At 41.1% G+C, this 20,545-nt stretch overlaps 1 protein-coding gene across 3 annotated transcripts in view; it reads right to left on the reverse strand.

Moving 5' to 3' along the window:
- Window positions 1-20,545, reverse strand: part of LOC124621849 (transmembrane protein 131) — a 386,383-nt gene that overhangs the window by 270,832 nt on the left and 95,006 nt on the right. For all 3 annotated transcript variants that reach the window (XM_047147293.1, XM_047147295.1, XM_047147292.1), the window contains exons 6-7: window positions 17,399-17,512; window positions 17,193-17,315 (exon numbers count right to left, since the gene is read on the reverse strand). In XM_047147293.1, the coding sequence (XP_047003249.1) occupies window positions 17,193-17,315; window positions 17,399-17,512 (237 nt within the window). The remainder of the gene's footprint in view (window positions 1-17,192; window positions 17,316-17,398; window positions 17,513-20,545) is intronic.

Below are 20,545 nucleotides of genomic sequence, written 5' to 3' on the forward strand. Positions count from 1 at the left end.
CCCAAACCTTCATACAGTACTCCCTCTCCACCTGTAAAATTCTCGTACAGTGCAATCCCAAATTCTGGGATCCCATCTCACACTTAGGAACTCTTGCCCTCCACGAACTAGAGCAGCATGACCAATGGCACCTCAAAAAACTCTCCAACCTGTTCACTTCCCACTTCCACCTTGGACTACCACTATCTACCACCTGTACAACAGCCTCCAACACTCACAGCTGACAAACACTGCCTCGCAAACCTACTAAATTTGCCCCACTCTCACCACCATAACGAATTCAGAATCTAAACAGATCTGAAACACAGTTATGAACCTTTCCTCCAAAAGCCTTGACCCCACAGAAGTATCAATCCTTTTCAAAGGTCTTACCTTTAGCCCAACTCCCAAATTCAATCATGCAGGACTTGTTAAGGATCTTCTCTCTTTCTCCCAGTCCCTAAAGTCCAAATACACTCCTGGAAATTGAAATAAGAACACCGTGAATTCATTGTCCCAGGAAGGGGAAACTTTATTGACACATTCCTGGGGTCAGATACATCACATGATCACACTGACAGAACCACAGGCACATAGACACAGGTAACAGAGCATGCACAATGTCGGCACTAGTACAGTGTATATCCACCTTTCGCAGCAATGCAGGCTGCTATTCTCCCATGGAGACAATCGTAGAGATGCTGGATGTAGTCCTGTGGAACGGCTTGCCATGCCATTTCCACCTGGCGCCTCAGTTGGACCAGCGTTCGTGCTGGACGTGCAGACCGCGTGAGACGACGCTTCATCCAGTCCCAAACATGCTCAATGGGGGACAGATCCGGAGATCTTGCTGGCCAGGGTAGTTGACTTACACCTTCTAGAGCACATTGGGTGGCACGGGATACATGCGGACGTGCATTGTCCTGTTGGAACAGCAAGTTCCCTTGCCGGTCTAGGAACGGTAGAACAATGGGTTCGATGACGGTTTGGATGTACCGTGCACTATTCAGTGTCCCCTCGACGATCACCAGTGGTGTACGGCCAGTGTAGGAGATCGCTCCCCACACCATGATGCCGGGTGTTGGCCCTGTGTGCCTCGGTCGTATGCAGTCCTGATTGTGGCGCTCACCTGCACGGCGCCAAACACGCATACGACCATCATTGGCACCAAGGCAGAAGCGACTCTCATCGCTGAAGACGACACGTCTCCATTCGTCCCTCCATTCACGCCTGTTGAGACACCACTGGAGGCGGGCTGCACGATGTTGGGGCGTGAGCGGAAGACGGCCTAATGGTGTGCGGGACCGTAGCCCAGCTTCATGGAGACGGTTGCGAATGGTCCTCGCCGATACCCCAGGAGCAACAGTGTCCCTAATTTGCTGGGAAGTGGCGGTGCGGTCCCCTACGGCACCGCGTAGGATCCTACGGTCTTGGCGTGCATCCGTGCGTCGCTGCGGTCCGGTCCCTGGTCGACGGGCACGTGCACCTTCCGCCGACCACTGGCGACAACATCGATGTACTGTGGAGACCTCACGCCCCACGTGTTGAGCAATTCGGCGGTACGTCCACCCGGCCTCCCGCATGCCCACTATACGCCCTCGCTCAAAGTCCGTCAACTGCACATACGGTTCACGTCCACGCTGTCGCGGCATGCTACCAGTGTTAAAGACTGCGATGGAGCTCCGTATGCCACGGCAAACTGGCTGACACTGACGGCGGCGGTGCACAAATGCTGCGCAGCTAGCGCCATTCGACGGCCAACACCGCGGTTCCTGGTGTGTCCGCTGTGCCGTGCGTGTGATCATTGCTTGTACAGCCCTCTCGCAGTGTCCGGAGCAAGTATGGTGGGTCTGACACACCGGTGTCAATGTGTTCTTTTTTCCATTTCCAGGAGTGTACATTTTTGCCATTGTGCCTACCAATCAGACATTCCTGTCGTAGGAACATCTGCAACTGAGTATTATATAAGAGGTTGAAAATACCGCTACAGTTGTAAGGTTCTTGCATTTAGAACACAACTGGTTTCGGGCTCTTAGGCACCCATCTTCAAGTGTTGTAACTTGGTGCTGTGAGCCTGAGTGCCACATGGTGGACGAGTACAAGACGTGGTGTGTTACCAGCTAGTGCAGAGCACATATCCAGCAGGATCTCAGTCTGTCCCCAAATCCTCAGGCCCATTCCAGAAACTCTGGCCAGAGCCTATTTCTCTGCTCATGCCATCCACTCCCCACACTCCTACCTTCTACATGCTTCCTTCAGCACATAAACTCAACCACACGGGATGCCCCATTGTGGCCACTTACTGTTCTCCCTCTGAGAGAATCTCTGCTCTCATAGACCAACACCTTCAGCCTATCATCCAAGACCTAACCTCCTATATAGAAGATACTGACCATTTCCTCCACCAACAGTTCCTGTTCCTATTCCTTTAGCACACAGTGCCCTGCTCATCACTACTGATGCCACCTCCCTTTGCACTAACATCCCTAATGCCCTTGTCCTAGCCACTACTGAATGTTTCCCAAAGCCCTAGGGATTCAAAAACTACAGCCTCCTTCCTGGTCACCATAACTAACTACATACTCAGCCACCATTAGCTCTACCTTGAAGGCATCACCTACAAACAAATTCAGGATACAGCAATGGGTACCCGCATGTCACCATCCTATACCAACCTATTCAAAGGCAAACTAGAGGAGTCCTTCCTAACCTCCCACAATCCCAAACCCCTCACCTGGTTCAGATTCATTGATGACATCTTTGTAGTCTGGATTGCGAGTGAGGACACCCTATCCATACTCCTCCAGAATCTCAACGCCTTTTTCCCTGTTCGCTTCACCCGGTCCTCCTCAACCTAACAAACTGCCTTCCTTGATGGTGATCTCCAACTCAAAGATGGCTACATAAATACCTCCGTCCATATCAGACCTACTAACCACCAGCAACACCTCCACTTCAACAGCTGCCACCCATTCCATACCAAGAAGCCATTTCATACAGCCTAGCCAACCATCGTCATTGCATCTGTAGTGATGAGCAGTCCCTTTCAAAATATACCAAGGGTCTTACTGAGGTCTTCACAGGTCATAATTACCCTCTTAACCTTGTGCAGAAACAGATACCCCTTCCCATATCTCTCCAGTCACCCACCACCTCCCAAAGTACCACCGTCTGGCCACAGAGGAGCATTCCCCTCATGACTCAGTACCACCCTGGGCTGGAGCAACTGAAACACATCCTGTGCCAGGGTTTCAACTACCTCTCGTTGTGCTCTGAAATGAGGACCATTCCACCTACTATCCTTCCCACACCTCCCACTGTGGTATTCTGCCACACATTCTACATAGTATCCTCGATCACCCCTACACAACCCCTGCTCCTAACCTCTTCACTCATGACTCATAACCCTGTAATAGAACTATGCAAGACCTGTCCCATACATCCTCCCACTACCATCTACTCCAACTCCAGTCCAGACACAAGCATCACCTATCCCATCACAGGTAGGGCTACCTATGAAACCAGTCATGTGAGCGACACATGCATCACCTATCCCATCACAGGTAGGGCTACCTATGAAACCAGTCATGTGAGCTATGAGCTAAGCTGCAACCACTGTGCTTTGTTCTACATGGGCATGACAACCAACAAGCTGTCTGTCCACATGAATGGCCACCAACAAACTGTGGCCGAGAAACAGTTAGAACACCCAGTTGTTGAGCACAATGTCCAACACAATGTTCTTCCTTTTAATAACTGCTTCACAGTCTATGGCTTCTGCATCCTTCTCACCAACATTAGCTTTTTTGAGCTGCACAGGTGGGAACTCTCTCTGCAATATATCCTATGTTCCTGTAACCCTACTGGCCTCAATCTTCATTAGTCTTTGTCCTTCATCCACCTATCCCTTTCCATGTTCTGACTCCACAGCCTCCTATTTCACAAGCACACCCACAGTCTTTTCACTTCCCTACTTTTCCGCTGCCCTGCCACCAACCCCTCTGCCATCTAAACTCCCAACAGTACCCAGCTGCCATACACTCTCTCCACCTTATCCTTGTGTGCTCCCATGAACAGCACTTTACCATCCCTCACCCATTCCCTGCTCTCCCTCCCACACTCCACCCCAGCCTCCTCCTTACTCCCACCACCCAGATTGCTTCTCCTATCATTTGCAGTTGTGCACAGTATGGTCCCGACAAAGGTAATGTTTGTGTGTGTGAGCTGTGTTTGCAACAGTGTGTGTGTGTGTGTGTGTGTGTGTGTGTGTGTGTGTGTGCGTGTGTGTGTGTGTTTTGTCTATTTCGGAAGAAGGCCTTCTGGCCGAAAGCTTACATGTTTAGTAGTCTTTTTGTTGTGCCTGTCTGCAACTCAACATCTCCACTATATGATGAGTAGCAATCTATCCTTTTCAGAATACTGTCATAACATGAAGTCTGCAATTTTTAAACACCATGATGCAGATTTGGTGGTCTGTACGAAATGTTGCAAAAATTGGTTTTTTTCCCTGTTCTTGTGTAAAAATGTTATAAATCTGAAGGTGGCAGTTTACTAATCCTGGGAATCGTTAGTTACTGAATGCTGAAATTGGATTTTGACTCTTTTTCTCAACACTGAGAAATAGTATAATCTTAAAATGATAGTTGATTTCCTACATGGTCATTGGTATGACATTTCTTAACATTTTTGCATAACTACCATACAAAAAATGATGAGTTTTTGAGAGCTCTCTAATGTAGGCCATCAATTAAAATACATTTTCTGTGGTACGAATGCATACATACCAACTTTACATTGTGTAAACATGTAAATCAACATGGTGTCTGAACAACTTTCACCTTAACATAGGCCCTGGTCTATGCAACTGATCAAATTGTAACCACCAACATCATTCATAAAAGAGTAAAAACAGTATTGAATAAATATTGAAAGAAACATTTTCAGTATTACTGGTAGAAAAATGTTTGTGTGATATCACACGTCCTGTACTCTGCCTGGCTCACAGAAGCTAACAGAATGGGCACCATGCTAATTTAAATGTTTCTGAAGCTTATGTGCAAAATTGGTGATTTTTGTATTTATACTTGATTCCTAAAAAAGCATACAGTTTAATTGATATAGCACATTAATGAACACTCTAAACCACATCATTTTTGGTACTATTTGTTGCGAGGAATTACTGGGAAATCTGACATCACTGGATAAAACCATTACCTGTATTTCAAGTTAAAGTGAAGATTGCTTCAATAGTATGGAAAATTAGATTTCTTTTTACTAAACTAACAAGATTTTGAGAAATATGATGGGCCAAATACTTCTGGCAGTGTTGAAGAAAACACTGAAACACAAGGGATTGCACCTTCAAAATTAGACAAATATCTATTACGCATGTCTTAAGTCTGTGTTCACAGCTCAAGGTTCACATTTCAGCCATTGAGTGATACTGATCTCCAATAATGACACAAGGTCAATGAATATGTTGTGTGTGTGCCTACAATGGTATGTCTTAATTGTGTACAATATTCTGAAAGGATGTTAAACCCTTCATAATTTAACCCTTTTGTGGGCAAAATTATTGAGCAGTTTTTTTTAATGAATGGAGAGCAGATAGTAGTTAAGAGATAGGTATAATTATCATACAGAATATCACATTTGCTTGAACTGTGAAAGTGAATTCACACAACAAGGTGGGAAGTATTCTTCCCACTGCCCTTCCTTGGTGTTAAATGACAAAAACAACTTTTTCAATATATGTCATATTTATTTGATAAATTTACTTCTCTTGTTACAATGATTGTTCACAATTACTTGCCATGAAATGTTCTGAAACATGGGTCTATGCAAAGTGGTATTTGACAATGTGTACAAACACAGCGAGTGCTCTTTTCCACAGCTTTGGTACTACAGTGACAGCGCGTCCAGTAGGTTTCTCCTAAAATGGGTTGATGTTACCCTACAGAAACATGACAAAAATCTTCTGGTACTTTACCCCTTTTTGCCAGAAAGACAGGTTTTTGTCCACGCCTTTTTTGTGACGAGAAGTCAGCGAAGTCTGGCTAGATGGATCCTGTACGTGAGCTTATCATGCTGTCCACTTTCTCTTTTACTTATTTTCCACAGGATAAAACTGTTCACTGCAGCAACATCCACCAGGAAATAAAATATTCTGTGCCACCATTTTGCAGAACGTCTGCCAATAGCATACCTTTCTCTTAATTGATCATGCTTATCGACACCACCCATTATTTTGTTGTATTCTGCCACAACTTCAGGACAAGAAATCTCTGTACTAGTACCATCCTTGTTTTTCCGTTTCACTGTGGCTGTTTCTCTTGGGTCATGAATTGAGGACAGGAAAGTGACTGGACGGTTATCCATCCATTTTACTGCAGAAATGGCTCCTTTTGTTTCAAATTGGAATTCTCCCCGTTCCAATTTCATGTTTTGCTTCATAAATTTGGGTAAATCAAAAGTATTTACCTTATACTTTAGCTTTGAGGGAAAAAAATCACAAAAGTCGTGTAAACAGCACTGAAAGGCTCCTCTACAGAGCAACACTTAGCTATACAATGCCTCTGCGCGAGGTACAGCAAAAACGGCGGGAACTTCCGATTTTGAAGTAGTAACCTATACTGTTCACTAGGTGGTAGCACCATACAGAGGTGGGAACTGTGAATCCCACGGGACTAGGAGCAAGTTCATTGTAGTGGGAAGCATGTTTCCCATGGCTCACGAAAGGGTTAATGGAGCAGTATATATGTATATTGTCAAATGGCTGGTGTTGTAGTGAAGCTAGTTTGTCTTCCATGTTCAAATTTCGACTCCCAGCAACTGTTTTTACACTATAGTGAAGTGCTGTTGGATTGGCAGCATAATGTTGCAGAAGAGAACTTTTAAGTTATGACAATAATGCCTGTTGAAAAACTTACAACAGTATATGCTTGCAAAGTTATTTGCACATTTAATGGTTTCAATACAAATGATTTCATATTCCAATCCTGTAAATATAGTTTTTTACCATCAGTTTCAATTAGCACTATTATCCTGCATTTACACTAGTATTGACTGGCCATGAGAAGCATGTGTCTGATGAGTCAAAGGTGCCATTTTGAAATAAGCTGACACTTTAAGTGGACAACATCTCTTTTGGTACTTGGATGACAATGATATTTTTTTCAAAGACGTTGCAGGATCATCACAACAGTGTTGAAGTCATCGTCAGATGTAGAAGCAGCTTCAGGTGTGCCCCAGGGAAGTGTGTGAGGGCCCTCGCTGTTCATGTTGTATATTTGATCTTGCAGACAATACTGATAGTAACTGCAAACTTTTTGCAGATGATGCAGTTATTTATAATGAAGTACTGTCTGAAAGAAGCTGCAAATTTTCCAGTCAGTTCTTGATAACAATTAATAGTAGTACAAAGACTGTCAACTTGCTTTAAATGTTCAGAAATGTAAAAACTGTGCAACTCACAAAAAAAAAGAAAAAACACGTAGTATCCTATGACTATAATATCAATGAGTCACTGTAGGGAAACAGCCAACTCATACAAATACCTGGGTTTAACACTTTGAAGGGATATGAAATTGTATGATTAAATGCTCAGTCATGGGTAAAGCAGGTGGTAGACTTCTGTTTATTGGTAGAATACTGGAGAAGTGCAATCAGTCTACAAAGGAAATTGCTTACAAATCACTATACGACCACTTGTAGAATATTGCTCACCTGTGTTGGACCCATACCAAATAGAATTGACAGATGATACTGAAGGCATACAGAGAAGAACAGCACAAATGGTCATAGATTTGTTTGGCCCAAGAGAGACTGTCACAAATGTTGAAAGAACTGAAGTGGCAAACTCTTGAAGATAGGCGGAAACTATCCCGAGAGATCATCAAATGGGGTACTCTTTGCTTCAAAAGCATTTATTCTACAAGGACCCTTACAGTTTCTGGAACTCTGGCTGTTTTCACAGCTTTGGTGACAGCATAATGGATGAAGTAGTCAGTGCACACTATTATATGTCAGTTCTCATTTGTCAACTTTAGGAACCTCATTCCAATCCTGTGAAATGGCACTGTTGCCGGTGGAACTGATATCAAATACTTTAGAGGTAATTGCAGCACATTCTTCTGTTGCTGGTATTCCTTAAAGTGCCTCACATGTTGCCTGGTGGATCGGTAGAGACCTGGTCAGTGATACCCGTGTCTGGTTCTCTCTCACAGTCTCCACACATTCCAGGTAACCGGTGTTGGAGAACTGTGGAAATACATCACTATATATGGCCTTAGTTGAGCTGGGATGATGAGCAACTCATTTGTGCCCCATTGCATCATAGTTTCTCTTATACAATGTTATATTTAGTAATTGCATTTCTCCTTTGGGTGCTTCCTTCTCATTCAAGGCTTCTACAGTTTTCAGCAGTGCTAGTCAGGATACTGAAGATCTACTTGACGATCAAGAAGTTTCAACAGGAGGGCCTACCTTTGACGCTCATCATAGTGAAACAGCAGTGACAACACAACCTGAATGCAAGGATCCTTCAGTGCAGTCATACAGAAGACCAATTAAAAGATCTAGATCTAGAATGTTGTAGTCACTCTCCTATAAGTTCAAATCCAATAACCAGCAAATATTTTTTTTTAGTATTTATAATTTCCAGTAGGGGCTCAAATTTTTTCTTTTTTTTAATGTTACATATTCTGGTATATTCTATGTTTGTGTAAATAGCAACCTGTTCATTCAAGAGACTATACTGTCCTGTCTGTATATCAGTGTTTGTAATAAATGTGTTTTCAGTACTAAGTGTTGAACTCCATCGATGACCCTGCTTTTGGATCTGGACTTGACAGCGGTTACAAATGATAATATTACACCTTCCATCACTGCTAAAGGTTTTAATATTCCAATAATTTGGTACTCATTTCCTGGGTTTTCTCGCTATTTTCGAAGTCTAGTACTCTTACACCTATTAAAGGCTTCTTTCCATTCCATTATCACAGCTGGTGAAATATATTTTTCACCTGTAATAAAAAATTAGCTGAATACATTTCATACCAGCTGCTGCCTGAAGGGCACACAGGCGCGTGCGCGCGCCCACACACACACACACACACACACACGCGCCCACACACACACACACACACACACACACAAACACCTCTATTAGCCTATTCTTCCACCAAACTTGTTAAAAGGAGGAGAGGATCCATTAACCTCCTCATTACATTTCCTTTGTGTAAAACCATCTGTTACAATTCCATAGCGAGCCAATACATCAAACCTCTGGCAGCTCCCACATTTCTCAAGGTCAAAAAATAAACTGCAGCTGCTATGTTGGCACTTCACAACAAATGTACATACCATTTTCTATTTGATCTTATAAACAATTATAAACCAATGAATAGTTAGGTGCTACAAGATAGTCCCTTCCTTCATAGCAAATCTGGGGAGGAAGGAAGAAAGATTACATTTTAACAACCTGCTGATGGTGAGTTCACTACACAAAGAGCACATACTAGGATGTGAAGGAAATAGTCTGTGTCCTTTTCAATGGTATCACCTCGAGTTTTGCCTTAATCTAATTCTGAACATCTGGACAGAGATTTGAGTCGCACTCACCCCGAATGTGTGTCCAGTGTCCTGGACAGCATTCAGTAAATCAGGGATTTCCAAACAGATACAGCAGCTATCTGACAAACATTTACAAGAAAGCAGATGCATCAACAAGCAGGGTGGACTTTCCAGACTGTCACTTTGATTTCTTTCATACTTGTAGGACTTGAAGATCAGTGCATGTATATCATTTCCTATTGCAGTACAATGCAATTTTCAAAAACACTCAAAAAGTTGATGCAGAACTTTAATGAGCTTTTTTAAGTATAAGAAATTTCAATTCAATTGACATAACTGCTTGTTGTTCTGCACATAGTGTGCACATAGCCAACCAAGACACAGTCAAGACTGAAGGAAAGATGAGATTAGATAACCTGAGAGCTCAAAGGCGGACTACAAGATGGAAATTATTGCTTAAACAACAAACAATGGAAAATCCAGGATGGAATGTAACAATATTATGAGACAGAAAGCTGCCACTCACCATATAGCGAAGACACTGAGTCGCAGATCGGCACAACAAAAAGATTTTCACACTTAAAGCTTTCGGGCAAAGGCCTTTGTCAACAACAAACACGCAAACACACACACACACACACACACACACACACACACACACACACACACACACACACACCCCACACAACTGCAGTCTCAGGCAACTGAAACCACACTGCAAGCAGCAGCAGCATTGCATCATAGTGGGAGTGGCGACTGGGTGGGAGGCTGGGGCTGGGAAGGGGAGGGATAATATGGTGGGGATGGCGAACAGTGAAGTGCTGCAGGTTGGACGGTGGGCAGAGGAGAGAACCACTCCCTGCACTCCTACCTTCTACGAAGGTCAGCTACACACCTCTGTCCACATTAAACCTACCAACAAACATCAGTACTTTTATTTTGACAGTTGCCATCCTTTCTATGTCAAATGTTCCCTCTCATAAAGCCTTGGCATTTGAGGCAAATGAATTTGTTCAGACACTTTACAGCAATACACCACCATTCTCACCTCAGCTTTCACTGCACGTAATAACCCCACCAGCCTAGTTCAATAGCTGATTTCCATGGCCGGCACAACCAATCCTGGTACTGATGATCCATCCAAAAAACAACTTCGGAGCACACCACTGGTGACTCAATATTAACCTGGTCTGGAATGTATTAATCAGCTACTTCGAAAGCGCCGTGACTTCCTAAAATCAAGCCCTGAAATGAGATCCACTCTGTCTGAAATTTTGCCCACCACACCTAGAATAGCTTTTCGTCACCCTCCCAATCTCTGAAATATTCTTGTCATACCCTATTCTCCCTCCGCCCATGAACCATGGACCTTGCCGTTGGTGGGGAGGCTTGCGTGCCTCAGTGATACAGAGGGCCGTACCGTAGGTGCAACCACAACGGAGGGGTATCTGTTGAGAGGCCAGACAAACATGTGGTTCCTGAAGAGGGGCAGCAGCCTTTTCAGTAGTTGCAGGGGCAACAGTCTGGATGATTGACTGATCTGGCCTTGTAACATTAACCAAAACGGCCATGCTGTGCTGGTACTGCGAACGGCTGAAAGCAAGGGGAAACTACAGCCGTAATTTTTCCCGAGGACATGCAGCTTTACTGTATGATTAAATGATGATGGCGTCCTCTTGGGTAAAATATTCCGGAGGTAAAATAGTCCCCCATTCGGATCTCCGGGCGGGGACTACTCAAGAGGACGTCGTTATCAGGAGAAAGAAAACTGGCATTCTACGTATCGGAGCGTGGAATGTCAGATCCCTTAATCGGGCAGGTAGGTTAGAAAATTTAAAAAGGGAAACGGATAGGTTAAAGTTAGATATAGTGGGAATTAGTGAAGTTCGGTGGCAGGAAGAACAAGACTTTTGGTCAGGTGATTACAGGGTTATAAATACAAAATCAAATAGGGGTAATGCAGGAGTAGGTTTAATAATGAATAAAAAAATAGGAGTGTGGGTTAGCTACTACAAACAGCATAGTGAACGCATTATTGTGGCCAAGATAGACACAAAGCCCATGCCTACTACAGTAGTACAAGTTTATATGCCAACTAGCTCTGCAGATGATGAAGAAATTGATGAAATTTATGACGACATAAAAGAAATTATTCAGGTAGTGAAGGGAGACGAAAATTTAATAGTCATGGGTGACTGGAATTCGTCAGTAGGAAAAGGGAGAGAAGGAAACATAGTAGGTGGATATGGGGTGGGGGGCAGAAATGAAAGAGGAAGCCGCCTTGTAGAATTTTGCACAGAGCATAACTTAATCATAGCTAACACTTGGTTCAAGAATCATGAAAGAAGGTTGTATACCTGGAAGAATCCCGGAGATACTAAAAGGTATCAGATAGATTACATAATGGTAAGACAGAGATTTAGGAACCAGGTTCTAAATTGTAAGACATTTCCAGGGGCAGATGTGGATTCTGACCACAATCTATTGGTTATGAACTGCAGATTGAAACTGAAGAAACTGCAAAAAGGCGGGAATTTAAGGAGATGGGATCTGGATAAACTGAAAGAACCAGAGGTTGTAGAGAGTTTCAGGGAGAGCATAAGGGAACAATTGAAAGGAATGGGGGAAAGAAATACAGTAGAAGAAGAATGAGTAGCTCTGAGGGATGAAGTAGTGAAGGCAGCAGAGGATCAAATAGGTAAAAAGACGAGGGCTAATAGAAATCCTTGGGTAACAGAAGAAATATTGAATTTCATTGATGAAAGGAGAAAATATAAAAATGCAGTAAATGAAGCAGGCAAAAAGGAATACAAACGTCTCAAAAATGCGATCGACAGGAAGTGCAAAATGGCTAAGCAGGGATGGCTAGAGGACAAATGTAAGGATGTAGAGGCTTGTCTCACTAGGGGTAAGATAGATACTGCCTACAGGAAAATTAAAGAGACCTTTGGAGAGAAGAGAACCACTTGTATGAATATCAAGAGCTCAGATGGCAACCCAGTTCTAAGCAAAGAAGGGAAGGCAGAAAGGTGGAAGGAGTATATAGAGGGTTTATACAAGGCCGATGTACTTGAGGACAATATTATGGAAATGGAAGAGGATGAAGATGAAATGGGAGATAAGATACTGCGTGAAGAGTTTGACAGAGCACTGAAAGACCCGAGTCGAAACAAGACCCCGGGAGTAGACAACATTCCATTAGAACTACTGATGGCCTTGGGAGAGCCAGTCATGACAAAACTCTACCATCTGGTGAGCAAATGTATGAAACAGGCGAAATACCCTCAGACTTCAAGAAGAATATAATAATTCCAATCCCAAAGAAAGCAGGTGTTGACAGATGTGAAAATTACTGAACTATCAGTTTAATAAGTCACGGCTGCAAAATACTAACGCAGATTCTTTACAGATGAATGGAAAAACTAGTAGAAGCCAACCTCGGGGAAGATCAGTTTGGATGCCGTAGAAATGTTGGAACACGTGAGGCAATACTGACCCTATGACTAATCTTAGAAGCTAGATTAAGGAAAGGCAAACCTACGTTTCTAGCATATGTAGACTTAGAGAAAGCTTTTGACAATGTTGACTGGAATACGCTCTTTCAAATTCTGAAGGTGTAAGGGGTAAAATACAGGGAGCGAAAGGCTATTTACAATTTGTACAGAAATCAGATGGCACTTATAAGAGTCGAGGGGCATGAAAGAGAAGCAGTGGTTGGGAAAGGAGTGAGACAGGGTTGTAGCCTCTCCCCGATGTTATTCAATCTGTATATTGAGCAAGCAGTAAAGGAAACAAAAGAAAAATTTGGAGTAGGTATTAAAATTCATGGAGAAGAAGTAAAAACTTTGAGGTTCGCCGATGACATTGTAATTCTGTCAGAGACAGCAAAGGACTTGGAAGAGCAGTTGAACGGAATGAACAGTGTCTTGAAAGGAGGATGAACATCAACAAAAGCAAAACGAGGATAATGGAATGTAGTCAAATTAAATCGGGTGATGCTGAGGGGATTAGATTAGGAAATGAGACACTTAAAGTAGTAAAGGAGTTTTGCTATTTAGGGAGTAAAATAACTGATGATGGTCAAAGTAGAGAGGATATAAAATGTAGACTGGCAATGGCAAGGAAATCGTTTCTGAAGAAGAGAAATTTGTTAACATCGAGTATAGATTTAAGTGTCAGAAAGTCGTTTCTGAAAGTATTTGTATGGAGTGTAGCCATGTATGGAAGTGAAACATGGACGATAACCAGTTTGGACAAGAAGAGAATAGAAGCTTTCGAAATGTGGTGCTACAGAAGAATGCTGAAGATAAGGTGGGTAGATCACGTAACTAATGAGGAGGTATTGAATAGGATTGGGGAGAAGAGAAGTTTGTGGCACAACTTGACTAGAAGAAGGGATCGGTTGGTAGGACATGTTTTGAGGCATCAAGGGATCACAAATTTAGCATTGGAGGGCAGCGTGGAGGGTAAAAATCGTAGAGGGAGACCAAGAGATCAATACACTAAGCAGATTCAGAAAGATGTAGGTTGCAGTAGGTACTGGGAGAGGAAGAAGCTTGCACAGGATAGAGTAGCATGGAGAGCTGCATCAAACCAGTCTCAGGACTGAAGACCACAACAACAACAACCCTATTCTCCTTCTGGGCCCCTCTCTCTATGACATGGCTCCTGCTCCTGTGACTGTCCCTGCTGCAAGACTTGCCCTATACAACCTTCTACCAACACCTATAGCAGCCTTGTAAATGGCTGCATGTAGAGCATGCTCTACAATGTGACATTCGTGATCTCAGTGCCTGTTTCAGCACACGTGCCATGTGGATTCTTCCCCCAGACACCAGTTTCTCAGAACTCTGCAGGTGGGAACTAGGGTCCTTGGTTCTAGTCACCCACATGGGCTTAATTTGCATTAATATCTCCTGTCTAAGCATTTCTTCACAGTAATTACTCTTTCCTTCACTCCATTTTAGTTTTCTACATCTTTCATTGTCTTTACCGTCTATTTTTCACTGCCCCCCTCCCATCTCTGTTACGTACAATGCACTTAGCATTTCACTGTTATTAACTCATGCATGATGTTTAAGCAGTAATCTCTGTCTTGCATATTACCCCATCTTCCACCTTTAAGCTCTCAGTTTTTCAAATCTCGTCCAATGCAGTCCCCAACAATCAGTCTTTCCTTCTCATCATGTGTGGTAAGTCTCCTCTGACCCACGGTTCTGGGTGACTTTCCCAAAATCTACCCCTTTTCCTAGACCTCTCCAGTCCTTTTCCTTCATCCCTCTTCCATTCCCTTCAACCCTTCTTTTTGAAGAAGGAGCCACTGGCTCTGAATGCTTGCCTAATTACAACCTTCATTTATGTGTGTGTTCTGTCACCACTTGGTGAGTAGATTTTTTATGTACCCAATTAAATTTTTAAAATAATAGGCAACTCTACAGATAAACTGGCCTCTACCCTCATGTCTGAATATAAAACAAAGTCTGTTAACAAATAAAATACTGAAAACTCTGTGGCACCAACATCCATGTTAGAGGGTGCTCTCCCAACAGCAGATGCCTTGAGTCATTGGACTGTATCCTATCCATAGAGGTATGAGGACTCCTTACTTGTCTCATGAGCAGGAAAAAGTATATCATGGCTAAAGAGTTGGCTTTACCAGCCACAGCTTACTGATAAGCACTTACGCCCATGGTTCTTCCTACCAACACTTGACTCTGTAATTCAACAGAGATGTGACAGCATGTAGGAGGAGATATTTTGTACATATTTTCTTGGAACTTTACTAGTTAATTAATTTATCTGACTTTCCAAGTGCTCCAGTAATTATTAGAATACCAAAATCTTCTCCGGTCACTGACAGTGGAAAAGAGCAACATGCATTCTGGATTTGTTTATCTCCTGTGTTCATGCTTGTGACGGACACTCTAAAAGTCAGAGCAGATGAGGAATTCTACAGCAGGAATACATCTTATCTTCTCCGGTGCTCTCAAAAAAGATCACATCTATTTATATTCATATGGTAAACTTGCAGAAACACTCAGGAAACAATCAGGAAAAAGCCCGAAAGTAGTCAAGGAAGTCAACACTATCATATAATTCTTCACATTTTGAGTTAGAAACTTATCCATGAGTCCTGATTCTCCAACAAATTTACAATACTTTTGTGTCTCTTTAGCAATCACGATGGCAGTCAGCTCCAGCCATGGGTTAGAATTGGTATTTGTCCCAAATTAAGCACCACATAAGTACCACATAACCTCACGCATCAGACATGATTTATGAACATTTTCATGTTTTAAAAAGTACAAATTTTAAAAAATTGTTCTCTTAGTAGTTGTATCCCTCTAGTAAGTTTTAAAATCTTTCCACAGGCATCATAGTTATTTTCAAGCACTTCACTGAATATGACTTGCACCTCGGTGTGCATAATGTTTGATAACCTCCACTTCGTGTTCTCCATTGTGATGCTCTCACAACCAACTTCTAACTAGCTGATACCTTATACGATCTGTGGTGATGACCAGTTCAACTTTCTCCTTCAGTAAGGTTATTAAAATATGTCATGCATACCTGCTACACATCATACATCATAAATACCCACAAAACGTATTTAAATGCAATGAATCTTCATCACAGTGTTTACAGAAATTATTGTTGTGATGGTAGGCACTCACGCCTATAGAAAGCCGCAGTCCTCTGAAATCCGCCCTTAGTAGTTCAAACTCTTCACTAGTAGCTGCCTTCATCCATAAAAAGAATTACTTGTTCATTTCACTACATTCAGCATGTAGGATGACTAACCAGAAGAAACACTACAACTTAGCTTTCTTGAAGAAAGTAATCCTAGTGGTGCAGAGCTCAACTTACACTGGAAGACTCATACAGATGAGCTCAAAAGTGCAATGGGACAAAATAAATTTTCAAGTTGACTTAAGACAACACATACTACAACAAAACTTCCACAGCAACATGGAAGTACATTGAAAATTGACGTACAGTTGCTTGAAACACCAGACAGCATAGCAGATGAACGAAGAATACCATAACAGAACCTGGAATTTTGAGAAAACAACACCTTTGCTACTGATTATTTTGACAAATGACAACAAAATGAAGTTAAGTCTGTTATTGATTTGCAATACGACTATTTAAGTAATCTTGCAAGCTTTTACTGAGGTGAAATGAATGTAAATGCTATAGAATCAGAGAACAGTATGTTTTGCTGCAAGCTACAAATTATATCTTGGCATCAAAGTCAAGTCACTTCCTCTAATACTTGCACAAAATGCAGTGCGACAGCGAGTCAGTTGAGCAGTTCAGAAGGCAGCTATGTCTGTTTACGGATGCGCAAATATTGACAAAAATACAACATTTCAATGGTTTTCACATTTAAAACATTAGTTACAATACAAAAATGATGTACAGAACCAGTCTAAAACCTATCTATTCAAAAGAATTTCCCAAATATTTCTTTAAAACTCAGTACCACTACTTTTTAACATACATATATTGCACAAAAGCCAACACAGTTAGCTTTCAAGAATGGTCAGTTGTTGAATTTATGTTACGTGGCATGCAGAATTAGTACAATAATATTGGGCACTGTTTAAAGCTAACCACGTAAGATATTCTGGAGTTACCTGTAGTGGTGTACTGTGTGGATTATGCATATAAATAAGGGGTGAGTAAGTAGCATTTGCAGGAATTTTTACACCCACTAATGGCCTTAGCCTGTATGGACTGCTTATGCTAGCCCCCTTCACCTACAATGAAATAAAAGCATGTTATCACAGCAGGATTTAATACACATTCCTAAATGTGATTTTCATATAGCTAATTTTGTCACCTGGTACTTAAAGCTGCCTTCTGATGTGTGAATAAATAAATTGCTTTCAATTTCTCCTTCTTCACGGCCTAAGAATACAACATTAAAGCTTGTGTTTCCCATTGGTGGGATAACCTGAAAACATAGATCAAAGCACATTGTGGGAAGCTTTTCTACAAGGCTGTAAGTACTATTAGATGTTTGATTTTTGTATAATCATTTAGAGCAAGGGGCATTAAGTAATCAATAACCATATGCAAATATTATTTTCTACCAATATACCATGAGTAAGCAAGGTATACATAACAATGCATAATCAAGTTAAATTGTGACTGAGTCTGGAGCAACACTAAAGAAATTAAGGTTAACGTACCACACATTTTGCTTTTGAGAATAAAAAGAGGAAAGTATAAGAAAGTGACAGTGGAAACTTATTTGTTTCAAGACATAACAAGGTCAACAAATTTTGAAAAACATACAGATGTACAAAAAGCTAGCATGATTTATGAACACAATTTGAAAGATTATTTTACATAAGTTCAGAAGCAGTGAATATTACAACAGGATATAAAATAACTGACCTGAATAATCCATTAGTTTTTCCCAGTTTTTGGATAAATTATGAACTTCCAAAAAAATTTCCATTGTTTAGTAAAAAATCTTTCCCCTCTTATTTTTCTACATAAGTGCAATTTTTGTTATTTGTAGAAAAAGAATTAGTACAAAAATAACTGGTGCATTTTTTAAGAAATTATAATGCTTAGCAAGCTACAAGTAAAGGTTACTGACAATCTGCATTTTGAAATTAATTTAATGAGAATCAATACATATTTAATTTCAGGGTGTAGTTGCTTCCTCCCATATAATTTTGTTCTGCAACTAACAATATGTTATTTATCTTCTGATCTATGGGAAACAAAACTTCATAAGACTAATGGCTTTTGCTCTTTGAATGATTTAAACATAAAAATAAACAATATTGCAAGAATTATTCTATATGTTAAGAGATCTTTTCTTTTTTCCTCTGTAGCAACTAGCTGAGTTAACCATTCATAACTTCTTACTGGTCACTACTAACCACTATTTCCTCAACTCACTCTTAACATTCATCCTCACACACACATACGGAAATGCACGTTCCCACAAGCTCTTCTCATCAGACACCTTGCTTGGAATGTCAGTTTCCCCATTTACTTGAATTGCCCTGCATCTTTGTGTCCAGCAATAAGATCTTTCGTTCCTTGTTGGCGTGAAAAGAGAAGATCTTCCAGGTGATTTGCACCCCTTTCTTTGCAGTGTACCCTTAAAGTGCAATCTGAAGGGCACTTATAGAGCAAGATGAGCTCTCTCTATCACCAGAGCTGCAGTGGCAGACAGAACTTTAAATGGAGCACTTATGATATTGGGGTTTACTTATGCCTAGAGCTACAAGTAAAATCAATTTTATATAAACAGATAAGCACAACCCGCATTAGTCATCTGACAATTTCATACACTCTTGAAAAGGAGAAATTAAGCTGTTGACATAATTTCCCACCATGAGTAGATTAGATTAGATTTGTTTTTCGTTCCATAGATCCATGCTGAGGAGATCCTCGTGGATGTGGCACATGTCAACTTTTTTTTTTCCACTGTTGGTTCCACATTGTTTTTAGCTGTAGCTGACGGTACTAGATAAACTACAGACAATACACATGCCATTAGATGCACACTCTTCATAAACAGAGTCCCACTACTTTTTACCCAACCCTCATATTTCTTTTAACTGATTCTTACCTGTGTTCATTGCAATACAGGTAATTTTGTAAAGAGTTTTCACTATCTCTACTAGGTGATAAGGAAATCCACATTCTGACACAATATTCCACAGGTTATCATGGCTTACACAGACAAAAGCCTTCTCAAGGTTGATAAAGGAGATATGGGTGTCTATCTTAAACTCTCTTATATTTTTCTATAACGTTCTTAATTATAAATACATTGTCTGTGCATGATCAATATGATCTAAATCCATTTTGTTCCTCAGAAATAACAGCTTCTGGGGTATTCTTCACATGGTTATTCATTATGTTTGAATACTGTTTGTAGCAAGTGTTTAGAACCCTGATGCCACAATAGTTTTTACAGTCACTGTGCTTTCCTTTCTTGAAAAGAGACATTACTTCTACCTCATACCAAGGGTCTGGGATCTTGCTGTTCCTCCAACATTCATTTATAAATTGTAAAAACTTTTTACTTAGTGATAAGCCTCTGTGTTTAGTTAATTCTGCGTTTATTCCATCTCTTCCAGTAGCTTTCCTATTCTTCATGCATTTCAAAGCCTCTTGTAGTTCCTCCATAGTAATTGGATCTAATATTTCCTTGTACATACTTTCTCCAGTGTCATCTTTGGCATTCTGTGTATACCATAGGTCTGTATAATGATTCATCCATTGTTCATAGGGTATAATGTTCAGTGAGGCAGTATCGTTTTCTTCCTTACTAGGGCTTTTCTGGCTTTGTATGCACATTGTTATCTATCATATGTGGTAGTGTTCCAAGATGCTTGTGAATGAGTCCTATGCCTCTTGGCATGACTTGCACACTATTTGTTTTGCAGTGTTCCTTGTTATTTTGCATGTTTCCCTTCTCTCTGATGTTTTTGTCTGTAGAAACTTCAAACAAGCTATCTGTTTTTCTTCAATGGATTCTCTAATTTCTGTGTTCTAATTTCTGAGACGTTTTCCCCCCATCTGTTTTCTTCCTTTTAGCACGTGCTTTTGAAGTTGCTTCAATGATGTAGGTCTCAATATTATTCCAGTCTATATCAATGTCTTTATTGACTGATAGTGAAGCAAGCTTTTCTTGACATCTCTGCTTAAAATGTACCAATTAAATCAATGAATCACTCCTTATGTTTCTGAAGAAGGACGCAACTCTATTTTTGGCTTGAGACCAAGGAGCAATCAAAATATAGTATTTCCTCCTTTTCTAGCTAATGACTTCTGAATTAACTCCTGCACACCCCAGTTCTGAAAGAATGTACAATTTTCATCCCCAGTGATTATGAGCCTTTCATAACCATAATACATTCATTCATTGGTTTATTTTCTTATAAGTTATATCTTGTCAAATCAACCATTTCACTTGACTATTTGCAATTCTTTTGATCTCCCAATAACTTCTGAA

This window comes from Schistocerca americana, chromosome 7, assembly GCF_021461395.2.
Source record: "Schistocerca americana isolate TAMUIC-IGC-003095 chromosome 7, iqSchAmer2.1, whole genome shotgun sequence".
In the NCBI taxonomy this organism is placed as follows: Eukaryota; Metazoa; Arthropoda; class Insecta; order Orthoptera; family Acrididae; genus Schistocerca; species Schistocerca americana.